Source organism: Diceros bicornis, chromosome 19, assembly GCF_020826845.1.
Source record: "Diceros bicornis minor isolate mBicDic1 chromosome 19, mDicBic1.mat.cur, whole genome shotgun sequence".
NCBI classification, from domain to species: domain Eukaryota; kingdom Metazoa; phylum Chordata; class Mammalia; order Perissodactyla; family Rhinocerotidae; genus Diceros; species Diceros bicornis.
In genome coordinates, this window is record NC_080758.1 from 33929976 (window position 1) to 33948337 (window position 18362).

Sequence of the window (18362 nt, forward strand, 5' to 3'; positions counted from 1 at the left end):
GAGCCTAGATAAATGGGAAAGCATGACAAGATCAATTTTTCTAATACAATGCATTTCAAAACCTCAGTTCTTTACCTCTCTTAGGTATATCTATTATTCAATCACTCTCATTCCCCCCATTTCTTCAAAATTATCCCCCAAATTGTCAAAAAGTATCAAAATAACAGCACATTGTATTAATTATGTTAGATACCTTATAAAATCTCATTTAATCTTCAGAAAAACCTTCTGAAGTAGGTATTACTATTTCCATTTTAACATAATAAAAATCAAGGAGAAATTAAGTGCCCCGGATCACACTGGAAGTGGCTGAAGCAGGATTCTAACTTAGTCCCCAAAAAGCTCTTAACCACTAAAGCAAAAATGCCTCTACCTTGATTCTTCTCTACTGCATGGCAATAACATGGAAATAAAGTAATATTAATGAAATACTTATTGAATGTAAGTGACTTCTATGTGAATCTTTTCTGCTTTTAAAAGTAAACAATCCTGGGGCCGGCCCCGGGGCTTAGCGGTTAAGTGCGTGCGCTCCGCTACCGACGGCCCGGGTTCAGATCCTGGGCGCGCACCGACGCACCGCTTCTCCGGCCATGCTGAGGCCGCGTCCCACATATAGCAACTAGAAGGATGTGCAACTATGACATACAACTATCTGCTGGGGCTTTTGGGAAACAAAAAAAAGGAGGAGGATTGGCAATAGATTAGCTCAGAGCCGGTCTTCCTCAGCAAAAAGAGGAGGATTAGCATGGATGTTAGCTCAGGGCTGATCTTCCTCACAAAAATAAATAAATAAAAGTAAACAATCCTGGCCGGCCCTGTGGCTTAGCAGTTAAGTGCGCATGCTCCGCTACTGCCGGCTCAGGGTTCGGATCCCGGGCACGCACAGACGCACTGCTTGTCCGGCCATGCTGAGGTCACGTCCCACATACAGGAACCAGAAGGATGTGCAACTATGACATACTGGGGCTTTGGGGAGAAAAAGGGAAAAAATAAATAAAAATTAAAAAAAAAGTAAACAATCCTTTTGGTGGTGATCACTTTGGAGTATATACAGACATCAAATTATAATGCTGTATATCTGAAACTTTTATATATGTTATATCTCAATGTTACCTCAATAAAAAAAAGTAAAGTAAACAACCCACCTCCTACATATATACATACAACTAACTGAAATGACTTTGGGATTCACAGTCCATTACTATTGTGTTGAGTAACCAAACAGTAAATTTTGTTTAAACTAGAGATCAGCAAACTTTTCTATAAAGGACCAGATAGTAAATATCTATGAGCCATTCATCCTCTGTTCTAAGTACTCAACTCTTCTATTGCAGCTCAAAAGCAGCCAGACACTACATAAATGAATGAGTGTGGCCATGTTCCAAAAAAAGTTTATTTATAAACACTGAAATTTGAATTTCATATAATTTTGTATGTCATGAAATATTCTTCTTTTGATTTTTTTCAGCTACTAAAAATTGTCAAAACCATTCTTAGCTCATGGGCGGTGAGCTAGATTTGGCCCGTGAACTGTAGTTTGCAACCATTTTGACTAGTTTTTTGTTACTAAGCCCAGAGCACCCCTGACATGCACACGTGTAATAATACTTCAGATAACTTCACACATACTTGACAATGAGTTTAAACAGGTGTTCTTCAGCTTGAATCTCCTGGACGGCATAAAGGTCTTTAAGTGAGAACTCCATCAACGTTCCATGCTTACACCCATCCTGGGAAGCCTTTGTTTTCTGTCCTTTGCTATTGCTAACAGAATTTGCTTCAATGTACAAAAGGAACATGCATTTGTCATTCTTATTTCGAGAACCTGTAGATTTCAAAGTATGAAATAACAAATAATTGGTATTTTCATTTTCCCAACAAAGATTCAAGCAGAACATAAAAGAAAGGCGCAGTGAGCTACAAATAAACCTTTATTTTAGAGGAAAAGTTTCACTTTATGAAGGAAACAAAGAATTCCCTAAATTAGTAGAGATCCAGAAATATCTTAAAAAGAGAAAAGATGGATGCTGACAAATTACTGAGGGACAATCAAAATGAGAAAAGAGTTATACCATACCTTCTTCAGCATTTGAGACTTTGACAACTCCGGTAATAGTCACTGTGTCTCCCGGGACACAGCTATCCACTAGATCATGAACAAGCTCACATTCTATCGTTCGTGGAATCCGACCTGCTTCTCGCTGATCATCAGACATCAGCTCCTGGATCCTAAAAAGTTAAACAGTTTTCAATCAGTACATATAATGACTTCGGGTTATTTTTTCAACATATTAACTATTCAGGGTCCACATGGTGCTGAGCTAGATAAAGGGCAGATAAGTAAAAAAAAAAAAAAAAAGTTAACAACGTATCTAAAATTACTTCAGCAGTTTCCAATTAAGGATGGCAGGATGAGCACCTGCATTTGCCTATCCTCCCTCCAAAATGTCCACCAAAATGACAGTCACTAAGAATGAAGAGAAGTTTTGGGGCACACAGAGGTGTCACCAACAGACAATAGATATTAATGGAATTTTAGAAAACAGCAAATGGGAAAGTATATACAGATAAAACAAAATTAAGTCCAGAATACACACAGGAAAAAGTTACAAAGGTACAAGAGAAGTGGGAGCTAATGTTCTCAGCAGGGGCCTAAAGACACTTCTAAGTTGGAACTGACAGAAATGGAGAGTGGGAGTAGATGGCTAACAGAAAACAGGTTAATCAACTGAACGACAAGCACAGATAGCTGTTCAGAATTTTTTTGGAAGGTGGGTGGGCAGGTGGGTAGGGGAAGAATGAGGGCATCCCAGCAAAGCCATTAGGCTTTACCATCCGGCAAAAACCAGAGCACTGTTCTGAGGAAATGGACCACCCACTCTGTGAGGAAAGCTAAGGCAGACATGAGGATCTAAGAGCTTGAGAATAAAGCCTCCTCTTTCTGGCATTTGAGGAGCTTAACTAGAATTCAAAAACACATTCGTGAGGCAAAATCTGATGGTCAAAACCCCACCTTCTTATCCAGGTGTGAGGCCTCGTAAGGAAAAACTCTTATGTACAAAATACCAAAGGATACCTATCCTACCTGCTCCAAATAACTTCTCATTCCTCATCAGATATTTGAGAATGAAATGGCAATAACTCAGGAAGGAGAAGAGCATTAAAAACAAAAAACTGCCTTAGAGTTTTTGATAAAATGTTACCGTCATAAAACAAGAATAAGCTGCTATAAAAAGGGAACTATCGGAAAACAAGCGTAAGATCAGGAAAATTAAAAATATGTATATAAAAATCAAACATTTATAGAAGGGATACAAGAGAAAGAAATCTAGAAAACAGCACAAAGAAAACAAAGGGTGAAGGAAAAGTTAAAAGAAAGATGAACAATCCAATGGATGCATCTGATAGGAAGCCTAGAGAGAGAAAACAGATATTCTAGTGTTGAAGATAACTCTAGAAGGAGCAATCCGCGTCAAGGAGGATGAAGACACAATTAGATGTACTCTCGCTGTTTCAGAACATCATGGATAAAAAGATTACAAAGAGTGGGAAAAGTGCTAAACAACATAGTCCAAGTGCTAAAGTTATAGTCCAAGTAGGAAGCACACTAAAATATGAGATAATTCAGTGGAGTGTAAGAAAAGATAATCCATTTTGATTTTGATGCTTAGATCATTTTCCTTTAAGGGGCAAAAAAACAACAAAACAACCCAGTGATATAAATCACATTTCCTTTGCTTGGCATTTGATCACCTTACTTGGTTCTCTGTTGAATATTTACATTATGATAAAAATGTAAATGCTGTTTATTGTTTTTGTTAGACATGACCTATAAATAAAACAAAGACAACTCTGATTAGAAAACAGAAGGTAAATCTTGACAACTTAAAAGTAACATCATAGCCAAGAAAAGTCTAGAGGTAGAAGAGGGAGAAGTGAAAGCCAGTACATCTCTAATGTCCTCAGCTCACACAGAGGGGATAAGTAAAGCGAAGGAAGAAAAAGACCTAAGAATGTTATCTAAAATTATGTAAAAGGCAACAAGAAGCTGTGGGAAGTGTGGCCTTCTATACTGGTGGAGTTTTTAAAAACATTTATGTATTACTTTAAAACTTCAACCACTTAAATAATGAATGTAAGTATAATCATTGAACATTAAAATAACGACTTTGGAATACATTCATTACACATCTGGATTAGCCTCCAAATTCTTTTCAGGTCATGCCCAGGCACCAGCATCCACGTAACCTGCACCACTCCAAACGCTGCTCCATGGTTACCCACTACCATCACCCTTAATGCACATTCAAACACTGGCAGACTGCAACGAGAAGTCTCAGAATGACACAACATGCTAAGATCGTCTTGCTTTAAAACATTAGATTTTTAGGGGCCCACCCGGTGGCATAGTGGTTAGTTAAGTTCACATGCTCCACTTTGGCGGCCCGGGGTTCGGATCCCAGGTGCGGACCTATGTACTGCTTATCAAGCCATGCTGTAGCAGGTGTCCCACATATAAAATAGAGGAAGACGGGCTGGCCCCGTGGCTTAGCGGTTAAGTATGTGCGCTCCGCTGCTGGCGGCCTGGGTTCGGATCCCGGGCGTGCACCGACGCACTGCTTCTCCAGCCATGCTGAGGCCGAGTTCCACATACAGCAACTAGAAGGATGTGCAACTATGACATACAACTATCTACTGGGGTTTTGGGGGGAAAAACAAATAAAGTTTAAAAATAAAATAGAGGAAGATAGGCACAGATGTTAGCTCAGGGCTAATCTTCCTCATACACACACCAAAAAAAACAGCTTTTTTTTTTTTTAAACACCTATAGTAAAATGCCTCATGGATAACGAGAACATGAAATGAAACATGCCCATTTCTTTTTTTTTTTTTTTGTGAGGAGATCAGCCCTGTGCTAACATCTGCCAATTCTCCTCTTTTTTTGCTGAGAAAGACTGGCCCTGGGCTAACATCCGTGCCCATCTTCCTCCAGTTTATATGGGATGCTGCCACAGCATGGCTTGCCAAGCAGTGCGTCGGTGCGCGCCCGGGATCCGAACCAGCAAACCCCGGGCCGCCACAGCGGAGCGCGCGCACTTAACCGCTTTCGCCACCGGGGCCGGCCCGAAACATGCCCATTTCTAAGGGATTCTGTATTTTAAAACTTCAAAACAATATTATTTCTATCACAGCTCATTATGGAATGAACCATGAAGCTTTGCTTATGTTCTATATCCAGTTCAATGACTCACATAAAAGAGATATAAAGGGGCTGGCCCGGTGGCTTAGCGGTTAAGTGCACGCGCTCTGCTGCTGGTGGCCCGGGTTCGGGTCCCGGGCACACACCGACGCACCGCTTCTCCGGCCATGCTGAGGCCACATCCCACATACAGCAACTAGAAAGATGTGCATCTATCACTTACAACTATCTACTGGGGATTTGGGGGAAAAAAAAAGAAAGGAGGATTGGCAATGGATGTTAGCTCAGAGCCAGTCTTCCTCAGCAAAAAGAGGAGGATTAGCACGGATGTTAGCTCAGGGCTGATCTCCCTCACAAAAAAAAAAAAAAAAAAAAAAAAGAGATATAAAATAAACTATTTCTCAGTAGCAAAAGGACATAATACTTGTACATTAAATCCTTTCTGGACTCTGATACAGAACAAATTTCAGATAAAGACAATTATCATTTCAACACATACACTCTTAATAAACCTTTTATTATACACTTTATCACTGTCTGCAGATAAGAATCACAGCATAGGGCCGGCCCAGTGGCGCAGTGGTTAAGTGTGCGGCTCCACTGCAGCGGCCTGGGGTTCGCAGGTTCGGATCCCGGGCGTGCACCAACACACTGCTTGTTAAGCAATGCTGTGGTGGCGTCCCATATAAAGTAGAGGAAGATGGCCACAGATGTTAGCCTGGGGCCAATCTTCCTCAAGAAAAAAGGGGAGGACTGGCATCAGATGTTAGCTCAGGGTTAGTCCTCCTCACAAAAAAAAAAAAAAAAAAAGAATCACAGTATAATACCGGAATATTATATTACTCAGCAGTAAGAGAGATCTAAAACCTGCCTTTTATTTAATAGTCTGATTGCTTACTTGATTGACTGCCAGTCCATCGTAACTGTGAGAGGAGAGCTACGGAGAGCAGTAAATGACTTCCCTCGACATACAGGCACAGGACACTGCAACAAGATTAATTCACATTTAGATTTTGATAAACTACAATCACATCTCAGGAAAATTCAAGATAACATGCTTCATTTAATATTGTTTTAAAAGTTGGTCTCAGAAGGGTATTAAAGTAAAATGCACTAAGAGCTGCAATGACTTCCTATTTCCTTCTGCATTAATTCTGCCTCACAAGCTTTTGAGGCATTTTCTCAGCTGGTCCCACTTGATTATTGCTCTTATTCTTTCTACTGTGGGTATGCAAGGCTCCTCACTCGTCTCTCACACCAAGCAATTGTTCCTTCCTTTGTGCCCTGGCAGTCTCCTGATCCTTGAATGCCCCTTCGCATCCAGTCCCACATACCCAGCCCAAATCCTCTCCTTTTCAAAAGGCTTTCCTAGGTCCTCTTTAATTCCCAGCTTTCCCATCTAGCCTCCTTTTGCACTGTTTGTATAGTATAATATTTATCGTACCACAGGCAGTTGTCAACACATAAGGGACAAAAGAGCTACATAAGTAAGTTGTGTTCAAGTTTTTGTAAGTCACTTGTTGGCTGTTTGGACCTCAAGGTGCATTTATAAATTCCGGTTGTGGCAGACTATATTTTCCAAATATAGTTGCAACAATATCTCCGCACGAGCCTTTCTAGAAACTTGCCATTCCCCCATCAACAGAGTCTAATTTCCCCCTCCTGGAATCTGGACAGGCTTGTAGTGTCACTTTGTAACCAAGAGAATGTGACAGAAGTGACGCTGCCTGACTTCTGAGGCTAGCTCAAAAGAGGCAAAGCCATTTCTGCCTGTCAGCTGGACCTGTCTCTTGAAACTATCAGCAGCCATGTGAGCAGACCAAATGTCCTCAGCTGCCATACTATGTGCAAAAAGCAAAAACCAGCCCACACAGAAAGACCACATGGAGAAGAGATGTCCAGCCAACCCTGTCACTCCAGCCACCATCGACTACAACTCCATAAGAGACCTAGAGCCACAACTACCCAGCCAAGCAGTTCTTCTAAACTCCTAACCCACAGAAACCATGAGAATTAAGAAAATGTTGTTGTTATTTTGAGCCACTAAGTTTTAGGGTAGTTTGTTATGCAGCAGTAGTGATTGGAACAGAGATCACCTAGAAAAACCATTTGTCTGATCATTTCAATTCACTGAAGTTCAAGCACATGCAAGATCTCCTTAGACTATCACTCATCTTACAAGTCCACATTATGTTATAGGGCATGGAAATACCTTGACCAAATACTGTTTACAGGAAATATCCAATTTAAATCAAGATTTAAATTCTGGCCTCTGAGCTAAAGGCAGTGCCTGAACCATAAGCCCAGAGAACTAGTAGATGACACCCATTTATCAACACCACTGATTATTCAGAACCAATAGCTGAATCTAACACATCTTGTTTTTCCTGTAAGATAAGGAAGCATTAGGAATTTCAATTTCAGTAAAAATTCAATAAATGTTAAGTTTATTAAAGTTCAAGGATGCTAAAGGCAAATCTTGGAAGAGAATAGACATGCCAAGTCTCCTAACTTATTAAAAGTTTTAATAAGATCAATGTAAATAAGATCATTTAGACCTGGCACAGGACCAGTGAAATGAAACAGACTCACATGTCTACAGGAGCACAGTGTACTACCGAGGAAGCATTACATGTCAGTAGGAATAGAGGGCTTAATTAATAAATGGTGACAATTGGCTCTTCACCTAAAACAAAAAAATTAGATTCCAAGCTTTATGCCATTCACGAAATTAAATTCCAGAGGGACAAAAGAGCTACATATAAAAAACAAAACTTAAAAGTATTAGAGGGCCGGCCCAGTGGCTTAGCGGTTAAGTGCGTGCACTCCGCTGCTGGTGGCCCAGGGTTCGGATCCCAGGCACGCACCGACGTACCACTTCTCCGGCCATGCTGAGGCTGCGTCCCACATACGGCAACTGGAGGGATGTGCAGCTGACATACAACTATCTACTGGGGCTTTCGGGGGAAAAAAAAAAAAGTATTAGAAAGAAATGGAAGAGATACATTTATAATGCCCGAGTGAAGAAGGCCTTTTTAAGCAGAATATAAAATGTATGGGCCAGCCCAGTGGCGTAGCAGTTAAGTGTGCATGCTCTGCTGCAGCAGCCCGGGATTTGGATCCCGGGTGCGTACCGACGCACTGCTTGTCAAGCCATGCTGTGGCGGCGTCCCATATAAAATGGAGGAAGATGGTCATGGATGTTAGCCCAGGGCCAGTCTTCTTCAGCAGGAAAAAAAAAAAAAGGATTAGTGACAGACGTTAGCTCAGGGCTAATCTTCCTCCCAAAAAAAAAAGAGGAAGAATATAAAATGTAAAAGTCATAACGGAAAAGACTGATCAATTTAACCATGTCAAAATGTAAAAGTATACAACAAAAAATATACCACAAAGTTAAAAGACAAACCAAAGACTGGGAGAAGATATCTGTAATGTATATAATCAATGATTAGCATCTAGAACACATAAAGAAGTATCAAGAGTATAAACATGAAAAGGAACAGAAGATAGAAAATTCAATAACAAAACTGAATGGCCAATTAAGATGTGAAAAGATGCTCAACCATAACATAAATCATAGAAATTCATATTAAAGATGAAATATCACTTTATACCCATCAGACTGGCAAAAATACCAAGTGTACTTTACACAATACCAAGTGTTAATGAAAATATAGGGAAATGGTAATTGCAAAATACTACCAGTAGGGTTGTAAAGTTGGGACCAACACTCTGAGAAGTTATTTGGCTACATCTAATAAAGTTAAAAATAAGCATATCCCAGGGCCGGCCCCATGGTGTAGCAGTTAAGTGCATGCGCTCTGCTGCTGGTGGCCGGGGTTCGGATCCCGGGCGCGCACCAATGCACCGCTTGTCAGGCCACGCTGTGGCAGTGTCCCACATAGAGTGGAGAAAGATGGGCACAGGTGTTAGCCCAGGGCCAATCTTCCTCAGCAAAAAGAGGAGGATTGGCATGGATGTTAGCTCAAGGCTGATCTTCCTCACAAAAAAAAATAAAATAAGCATATCCTATAACTGAGAAATTCCTCTGCTAAGGAGATATATACAAGAACGTTCTCTGCAGCGTCATTTGTAATTGTAAAAAACTGGAAACACCACAAATGTCCACCAGGAGAATGGATAAACAGTGGCTATTCATTTAATAGAATACTCCCCAACAGTAAAAATGAACTAGATAATGTATCAAGATAGGTAAACTCCAAAATAACCAAGTGAAAAAAAAGCTGCAGAACGTTACATTCAGCATACCATTTATGTAAACACACACAACAAAAGCAACCCTACATATATAGTCAAGTATGAAAATGTACACCTGAAGAATACACGCCTCTAGGGATGGAACAAAGTGAATGGAACTGGGGAGGGGAACAGAGTGACTTCAACTTTAAATATCATTACTTAATATTTTTTGTTAAAAAAAGCTAAAATCAGGGGCTGGCCCTGTGGCGTAGTGGTTAAGTTCCCAGGCTCCGCTTTGGCGGCCTGGGGTTCGCAGGTTCGGATCCTGGGCGCTGACCATACACATCGCTTATCAAGCCATGCTGTGGCAGATGTCCCACATACAAAGTAGAGGAAGATGGGCGTGGATGTTAGCCCAGGGCCAATCTTCCTCAGCAAAAAGGAGGATTGGCGACGGATGTTAGCTCAGAGCTAATCTTCCTCACCAATAAATAAATAAATAAAAAATAAAATGATAAAAAAAAGCTAAAAATCACAAAATATTAATATTCGCCAACTTTCAGTGGTGGGTACACAGATGTTAGTTATTCTCTACACTTTTCAACGCTTTTTAAATCTATAATTTAAAAAAAGTTTATAAAGGGGTCTGGCCCCGTGGCTTAGCGGTTAAGTGCATGCGCTCTGCTACTGGCAGCCTGGATTCAGATCCTGGGCGCGCACCGACGCACTGCTTGTCCAGCCATGCTGAGGCGGCATCCCACACACAGCAACTAGAAGGATGTGCAACTATGACATACAACTATCTACTGGGGCTTTGTTGGGGGGGGGGGGGAGGAGGAAGACTGGCAATAGATGTTAGCCAAAAAGAGGAGGATTGGCATGGATGTTAGCTCAGGGGTGATCTTCCTCATTAAAAAAAAAAAAAAAGTTAATAAAGAAAGAAGGAACACAACACTTTCAAACAGCAGAATAAAGAAAACTTGATGTCTGTACCTATTAAGCCAAAATATAAAAATATGAATGGAAAAGATACACATTAACTTCAGGATAATGATCATCCCTGGGAATGGTACAAGCAAGCTGTAAAAGAGACACTAATTGCATTAGTAATGCTTTTATCTTTAAAAATATACCTAGAGCTGGCAAAATGTAAATTCTGGGTGGTGGGTAGAGGAATGTTTTATTTATTTATGTTCTGTTTTGTTGTTGTTACATGCTGTCAAGTTGGCTCCAACTCCTGGTGACCCTATGAATGAGTGATGTTCACAATGTCCTGTCCTGAACAGCTCTACTCAGCAACTGTAGACTCATGACTATAGCTTCCTTTATGGAGTCAATCCATCTCCTATTTGGTCTTCCTCTTTTCCTGCTGCCTTCTACTGTTCCTAGCATTATTATCTTTCCCAAAGAATCTTTCCTTCTCATGATGTGCCCAAAGTAGGACAGCCTCAGTTCTATCAGTTTTGCCTCCAGCAACAGGTCAAGGTTAATTTGCTGTAGGACCCACTTGTTCATCTTTCTGACAGTCCAGAATATCCATAGAGCTCTCCTCCAACACCATATTTCAAATGAATCAATTTTTTTTCCTGCCAGCCTTCTTCATTGTCCAGCTTTTGCACCTATACGTAGTAATTGGGTGTGGATAATCTTAGCCTTGGTCTCTAACGACTTTGTTACATTTGATGATCTTTCCTAATTCTTTCATTGCTGCCCTTCCCAGTCACAGTCTTCTCTTGATTTCTAGGCTGCAGTCTCCATTTAAATTGATGACTGAACCAAGGTAAACAAAATCTTTAACAATTTCAATATCATAATTTAAAAACTGAAAATAAAAATAAGCCCTGTGTTCAGAAACATTAGGAAATGTTTTGCCTTTGACTGCCAAATTGATTTGCCTTCTTTAGCAAGGTAAATAAAGGAGTTAAAGAACATGATATCACCTTTGTGGGAAGATTATATTTTCCATCTGGAAGAGAAAAACTCTGAACTTCTCCACACGCACCACAAAGAAAAGCCATCTTGGTACAAAGAGGCTTTATATTACTGACACGAACCACTGTCCCTCTCAAAGCAATGTATTTTCCATAGTAATTTGCTCGGACATTCTTGAGCTGCGTCAGGGGCTCATAGTTGTATACCCTAAAAACAAAAACCGGAACATATGTATCTATGAATTTACAATGAACAGAAAGTTGAGGTTGTCTGCATTTTCACAAGTTCCTTTTAGGAGCAACTATGGAATTCTCAAACCATATTATCCCTATATATCAGAAATTTCACAAGAATTAAATCATTCTTAAAAATAAAATATGCTAAATCTTCCCTTTTCTTCTTGTCCCTCTGGCTGTTCTCTACAGAAAAAGGAAAAAAAAAAAAAAGTCAAAAAGAAGGTCTACAGATTCAGCGACTTTTGAGTTCCTAACTTTTTTCAAGAACTGCGGAAATGTCTCCTATAAATTCTGGAAAAGAAAAACAAACCCCTGATAGTTACCTTATTCAACTCTTCTAATGAGAATTTAAAATCTTAAGATACAATAAAGATGAAATAAACAAAATTCCATTTGTTCTCTGTGTCTAATAGAAACCTAGTAATTTTAACAAAATATAATCACACCACTTTGTGTGTTACACGGATTATTTTAACACCAGTCTTGATAAGTACACATCCAAAATCAACATTTAGAAAAATATGCAGGTTGGGAAATTAACTTATTTGGGGAGAAAAGGTTTATTTCTGTCATGATCTCTTTCAAGAATTCTCAGCAGGTTCACTTGGATGTGATGACCAATGAGATAGCAAAAAAACTCACACCCTTTTTACCGATTTCTTTGGCTTTATAAAATAAAGTTCTCATTCTTAAACAGTTTCCAATGCCCAAGTCTAAATAATACTTTAACACCAGCAAATTCCTCACCTTGCGTGAATATGTGGCACATTTACCATTGTTTCCCCATCTCTAGACAACCCTTCTTGAGCTTGTAATTCGGCGGCATGCCTTTCAAGGTCCTTAGTTAATACCTAAACAAGACAGACATTTACTCAAAAGTTGAAAAACAAAATATCCTCTAGAAGCAGAAGTCTTTTATAGAGAGAATATGAAGTTTATGAATATAAAGTTAGGAATATAAACAGTTCAGGATATTAACAGAACTCTAATAGCCCTTTAAAACTCTGATATTTAATTATGACTACTTATTTTACAGTGGATTAGGTTTTATCTGAGATTTTGTTGTCCCTGGAATGGAAAATTCCAGTATCTGTCTGCTACCTTCTGTCCTAACTAAACTTAATATTAAAAGTCCTCACAGTAGCCTCCAAAGTTATTACCTCCTAGATGGGTTCTGGTGAAAAATATTTTCTACTTCTCTATATTCACTGATTAAGATAAGGAAAATAAAGATGACTTTTGAAATACCCAATATCCACTCCCTTGGCATTTGACATTAATATTTAATATCTACGTGTACAAAGCAGTATGCTAACAATCTAAGAGAGAAAATGAGATGCACATATATAGCTCTAAGTGTTATAAGGACCATAAAGATTTACAGACAAAATACTATTTTGAAAAGGAGTCATGAGAAAGGTTTCAGAGAGAGACAACTGAGTTAGGCCCAAAAAATTTGGATATGCAAGGCAAGGGGCATACCATGCTGAATGGACAGCACGTGCAAGAGGTAGGAGTATGTAGAGAATCCTGAAGAGAGCTCAGTTTAGCTGCACAGTAGTGAATGAAGGAGAGTAGTGAGGAGAAGAAGCTGAACTAGATCATGGAAGGGCCTTCAATGCTACCTAAAGGGTTTGGATTTCACTTGGTAGAAAAGTGTCACCACAGCTTCCAAGGACAGATCATGTCTTATCATGAACAGCAACAATTTAGGAAAGATAATGAAAGCTTAAGACAGAGATAGTAAGCAAGGAAAAGAGGTGGACATTTTAGAAATAGAACTGAAAAGATGTGGTGACTTGGATACGAAGAACTAATGATTGAGATGAGTCTGAAGACAACAGCCAAGGTTTCCAATTCAAGGTTACTAGCGGTATACACATCTTTGTAATGAACTATTCCTTGTGCCTGGAGACCCTTACCTCCCTGCTCTATGTCCCACCCTCAGTACCCCTTTTTAAGACCCTTTGTAAACACCGCCTTTACAAAGCCTCCCTGTGAGCTTTCCCCATTTCTCCCCAACAGCTGAGGGTCTTATCTTTATTTCTGAACACACCCAGCACTTTATCTGTGCCTGTCCTGAGATTTACTACTCTTTACCTGAAGCATTTATCTGTTTGCCAGCTTAAAAAATGCTTTCTCATATATTATGTCATCCGACCCTGAGAAAAACTCAGGCAGGCACAGCATATAATGTTATTTTCAATTTATACATGGGGACGTTCACAGAGATTAAGTGACTTGCCTCATGCCACAGAACCTAGATCTGAGGTTGGTCTTTCTGTTCCAAGTTCATAACTGATAACATCATGATTCTTTGTCTTACCTTCCCTATGAGATTGTACAGCTCCTTGAAAATAAGTTTTAATTTCTACACAATCTTTAATAAGATTAAACTATTTCAAATAAATTAGAAATAAATGTTATATTTAGGTGAGCTGTTGTAGATAGAACGAATGGTATCTTTTAGGACAGGATTGCAACCTTTCAGTTCTAGCCAACGATTTTTGGTAAAAATGAAGTATCTTTTAGAGAACGTACTGTTACTGTAAATCTTCCTTTAAAATTTTGACCAAAGTCCACAAAAAATAAATATTTACCTGATGTATCGCCAGACCCATGCAAGCCAAGGTTTTCTCAGGTGTATCCCTTAATTCATTTGCTATATTTGGTATCAATTTAGCTATTTTGTCGTCTTTTGTCAGTTCTTTAAAATCCACCAAAATACTTCCCTTTCTTTCTATTTCATCCTATAAAATATTAAGGCATGAAAACAATGATTGCTTTTTCAGAGTCAAGTATCATAACTGAGCATTCAATTACACACTTTGAGAAAGCATGTTTATAAGGTGATAAGGATAAGTTCTATAAGTTTTGTGCCAAGCACAGTTCTAATATTTAAAATATATTAACTTATTTCTGCCTCTTAACATCCCTTGGTGGTAGGTTAATACTATTATCACCAGCTGATAGATGAGAAAATCGAGGCACAAAGAAGGTATGTAATTCACCAAAGTCCACCCTGCAGGTAAGTGGCAGAGCTGGGATCTGTACCAAGGCAGTCTGGCTCCAGTGTCTATGATCACAATCACTAGCACTTCAAATACATCATTCAATAAGACGACACACAAAGGTGGACAAGTACCTTTGTTGTACAGGAATCTTACCTTATCATATAAATCAATACGCCTCGTGAAAAAATTTTCAAATGCTTGAATCTTCTCAATAAAAGGAGAGTTATCACTGTAAACTAGTCCAACAAACATGGCATTAGCATTAATAATCACACATGTACAAGCATGTTTTCATGAGACAGAAGAAACACTATATACATGGTACGTGACTTTTTCCAATTGCTTTGCATTCTAATTACATTTAGATAAGAATTGGTATAGAATGTATACTTAAGATCCTAAAACAAATTTAGGTCTGCATAAACTAAAATGCAGACAGGAAGTGTCTCTAAAAGCACCAAGATCTGGAAATCTTGGTACTGAACCTTTAACACCTAATAGGACCTATTAGTTCAAACAGCTTACATAATAAGCCTAAAACAAAAATTATAATAAAGCCAAAGCTAGACACATGAACTAAACTCTTACTCTGAAACAGAGTTGAAGACAATCAGTCTTTGCCATCGCAATAAATTCTAATAGTTCAAAACGCCACTGGTCAAATCCCTTTCTGAGATCTGGGGAAAGACAGACCAACACTTGACTCTGGTCTCTAAATTTTAATAATATCTTTTACACTCTGAAGTTCTACAACATTTTTGAATTTGCCTCCCACAGAGAGACAGTACAACGTAGTAGTTTGGAAGTACAGCGAAAGCACCTCCTGAACTCCATTTTTAGGACCAGTCCAAAGATCACTTCTAGTGTTCTGAGCTAACCGCTGGGGAAATACTGTGGGTGCTGGTGGCTAATGCATTCTAAAGCAACAAAAGACACATCACCTATGAAATATACCTGTTTCTATAATAGGAAAAAAAAAAAGACTCTCAATACAGAAAATATTTGTAAACCACTTTATTCATTCACAAAAGGAATAGTGAGTGTCTGTTATGGGGCAAGATCCTTGCCCTCAAGCAGTGCACAGTCTAGTGGGGAAAAAACACAGATACATAAATATGTCCTCTACCTAATAAGAGACGTAACAAGCATATAGATACTATAAGAGCACAGAAAAGACAATTCTCCAAACCTATACAGACAGATGTATAATGTTAGCTGGTGTTTTTGACTGTAAAAGGGGGATTCTTTAACCGTTTCCTATACAAACCTGTGTTGTTATTGTCTCCCGGCTCCAGGCCCACCCTTGTACTTTCTGGTCTGCAATCCTATGGTCAAGATCTGCACGCTGCATTTCCTAGACTCCCTTTAGGCTCTACTGATTGGAAGCACTTCGGAGAATGGAAGGTGGCAGAAAAAAGAAAGGAATTTATTCTTGTCTCTAACTCTGTTTAGCATCTCTCCAGCTATAGAGGATAGCAGCAGTTCCAGCCTCGAGCTCTGAGCACCAACTGTGCCACCCTCCCACCAGCGTTACCAGCAGCAACCAGCTTAACTTGCCTCACAAGTCTGAGCACAGCTCTGAAGGGTACCCTTCAGGGGTCCAAGCATAGCATTCAAAGAAACAGCTATGCTGTGGCCCCTCCTTTGAATTCCTACGCTCTGGTAACCTCAGAACTTCTTAACTTCTGTTCCCTCAGTCATACAAGTAGGTTGCTGCTTCACAAAGTTACCACCATCTTGGGGGTTACCTCAGTGTTCCCATTTTGCTCTTTTAGTCTTCCATCTGTACATCCAATACCCTGTATTAAATCCCCTTTTTGAAACACCTAGTGTAGTTTCTGTTTTCCTGACTGATACAAAACCTAAAAATAATGCTCTTGAAATATAAACATGATTTAATTGTTTGGATGAACCAAGATTAAAGAAGAGAGTATACACCAGTTAACTAAATGAATTATAGTAGTATGAAATGAAGCATCCAAGGACAAGTTAAGGAAATGTAATTATGGTACTTCTTGCACTTTTAACTCTACCTTCAGAGAAATAAAGCTTCCAGCCTTTATATGGTATAAATTGATCCAGTGTTGATTGTAGTAGCAAAGATTGTGGGGTTTGTTCTGGAAAAGACAGAATAATACGTTAGCAGAAAACAGAGCAAATTTTTTTTCCAATTTGCTTCTCCTTCCAAACAAGAACCTGACACGATACTAACAGTATCTAAATTACAAGTTTTAGTATGAATTTTGGATATTAACATTCACATACTACCTTAAGGGGTAATGTAAAATAAAAGGCTGAAATATGAGTTAAACTGCTATGTACGACAGGCACGATAGATTCCTTCACGAAGGAAAAAGAACTGAACAACTGTTGACCTTCCCTACCAGAAGTATGTTTTCCTGTGGTTTTACTCAGGTCAGTTCTGTGTTCTCTTTGTCTCCATTTTCCTGAGAAAGTTCCACCACCTCTTCCTCTTTTCCAGTTTTGAAATCTTCCTCGTCCAAATCCTCTGCCTCTATACTCTCCACTCATGTCTTCTAAAAGATAGAGATTGAAAAAGTCTTCATCAAAACTATCGGAGGGGCTGGCCCAGTGGCGTAGTGGTTCAGTTCGCATGCTACACTTCAGCGGCCCAGGGTTCGTGGGTTGGGATCCCGGGTGCAGACCTACACACCGCTCATCAAGCAATGCTGTGGTGGCATCCCACATACAAAATAGAGGGAGATTGGCACAGATGTTAGCTCAGTGACAATTTTCCTCACCAAAAAGAAAAAGAAAAAAAAAACTAGAGGGGAAATAGTGCTCCTAAAAATGTAGTCCCCCCTTATCCGTGGTTTCAGTTACCCACAGTCAACCTCAGTCCAGAAGCAGATGGTCCTCCCTTTGACATATCATCAGAAGGTCAGTAATAGCCCGACGCTACGTCACAACCCCTATGTCATTCACCTCACTTCATCTCACCACATAGGCATTTTATCATCTCACATCATCACAAGAAAGACAGTACAGTACAATAAAATATTTTGAGAGAGACCACATTCACATAATTTTTATTACAGTGTATTGTTATAACTATTCTATTATTAGTTATTGTTCTTAATCTCTTACTGTGCCTAATTTATAAAATTAAACTTTATCATAGGTATGTACATATAGGAAAAAATACAGTATATACAGCTTTGGTACTATCCACGGTTTCAGGCATCCACTGCGGGTCTTGGAATATATCCCCTGCGGATAAGGGGAGACTACTGTATTAACATAGTAAATAGCAAAAATTAATATTTTCTAGTTTGAGACTAGCAAACAGGTGTGCAACATTGTACACCATGGTATAAGCCTCAGTTACTCTTACAAACTGCAGTTATGCTTCTAAATCCCATCTCTTTTAAGGTATACCATAGATGTTTAACCAAGTATACTGGATGCTCAATAAAAATATACCAGATGCTTATAAAAAATAAGAAAAGGTATTGTGCTTATTTTCAAGGAGCTCCCACAATAAAAATGAAAATAAGACAAGTAATTACTTCTAAACTAAATTGTTAGCAACGTTTTGAGACTTATTATAGGGCAGCACTTGTTGAACATAATCCTCACCTGTGAGACACTAGGAATACATCTTTATATACAGTCAATAGCTCTTTATATAGTCAATTCTGCAGTACCATATCCACTTTTATCAGAGATACATGGAAATTCTTACATAGGCATCTACGGTGGACCCTTCTGGGGAAACACTGGAGTGGGACAGTGTACATTATCTGTTTCAACTTATCT

The 18362-nt window shown here is 39.1% G+C and overlaps 1 protein-coding gene across 4 annotated transcripts in view; it reads right to left on the reverse strand.

The window, feature by feature from the left end:
- The window catches only part of MCM8 (minichromosome maintenance 8 homologous recombination repair factor), a 48990-nt gene that overhangs the window by 28631 nt on the left and 1997 nt on the right, over positions 1–18362 (reverse strand). For 2 of the 4 annotated variants that reach the window (XM_058563178.1, XM_058563177.1), the window contains exons 2-10: positions 16958–17119; positions 16616–16699; positions 14736–14818; positions 14169–14318; positions 12316–12419; positions 11341–11539; positions 6099–6184; positions 2078–2229; positions 1630–1825 (exon numbers count right to left, since the gene is read on the reverse strand). In XM_058563178.1, coding sequence (XP_058419161.1) covers positions 1630–1825; positions 2078–2229; positions 6099–6184; positions 11341–11539; positions 12316–12419; positions 14169–14318; positions 14736–14818; positions 16616–16699; positions 16958–17114 — 1211 coding nt within the window. In that variant the 5' untranslated portion in view covers positions 17115–17119. The remainder of the gene's footprint in view (positions 1–1629; positions 1826–2077; positions 2230–6098; positions 6185–11340; positions 11540–12315; positions 12420–14168; positions 14319–14735; positions 14819–16615; positions 16700–16957; positions 17120–18362) is intronic. The other 2 variants (XM_058563179.1, XM_058563180.1) reach the window with 2 other exon arrangements.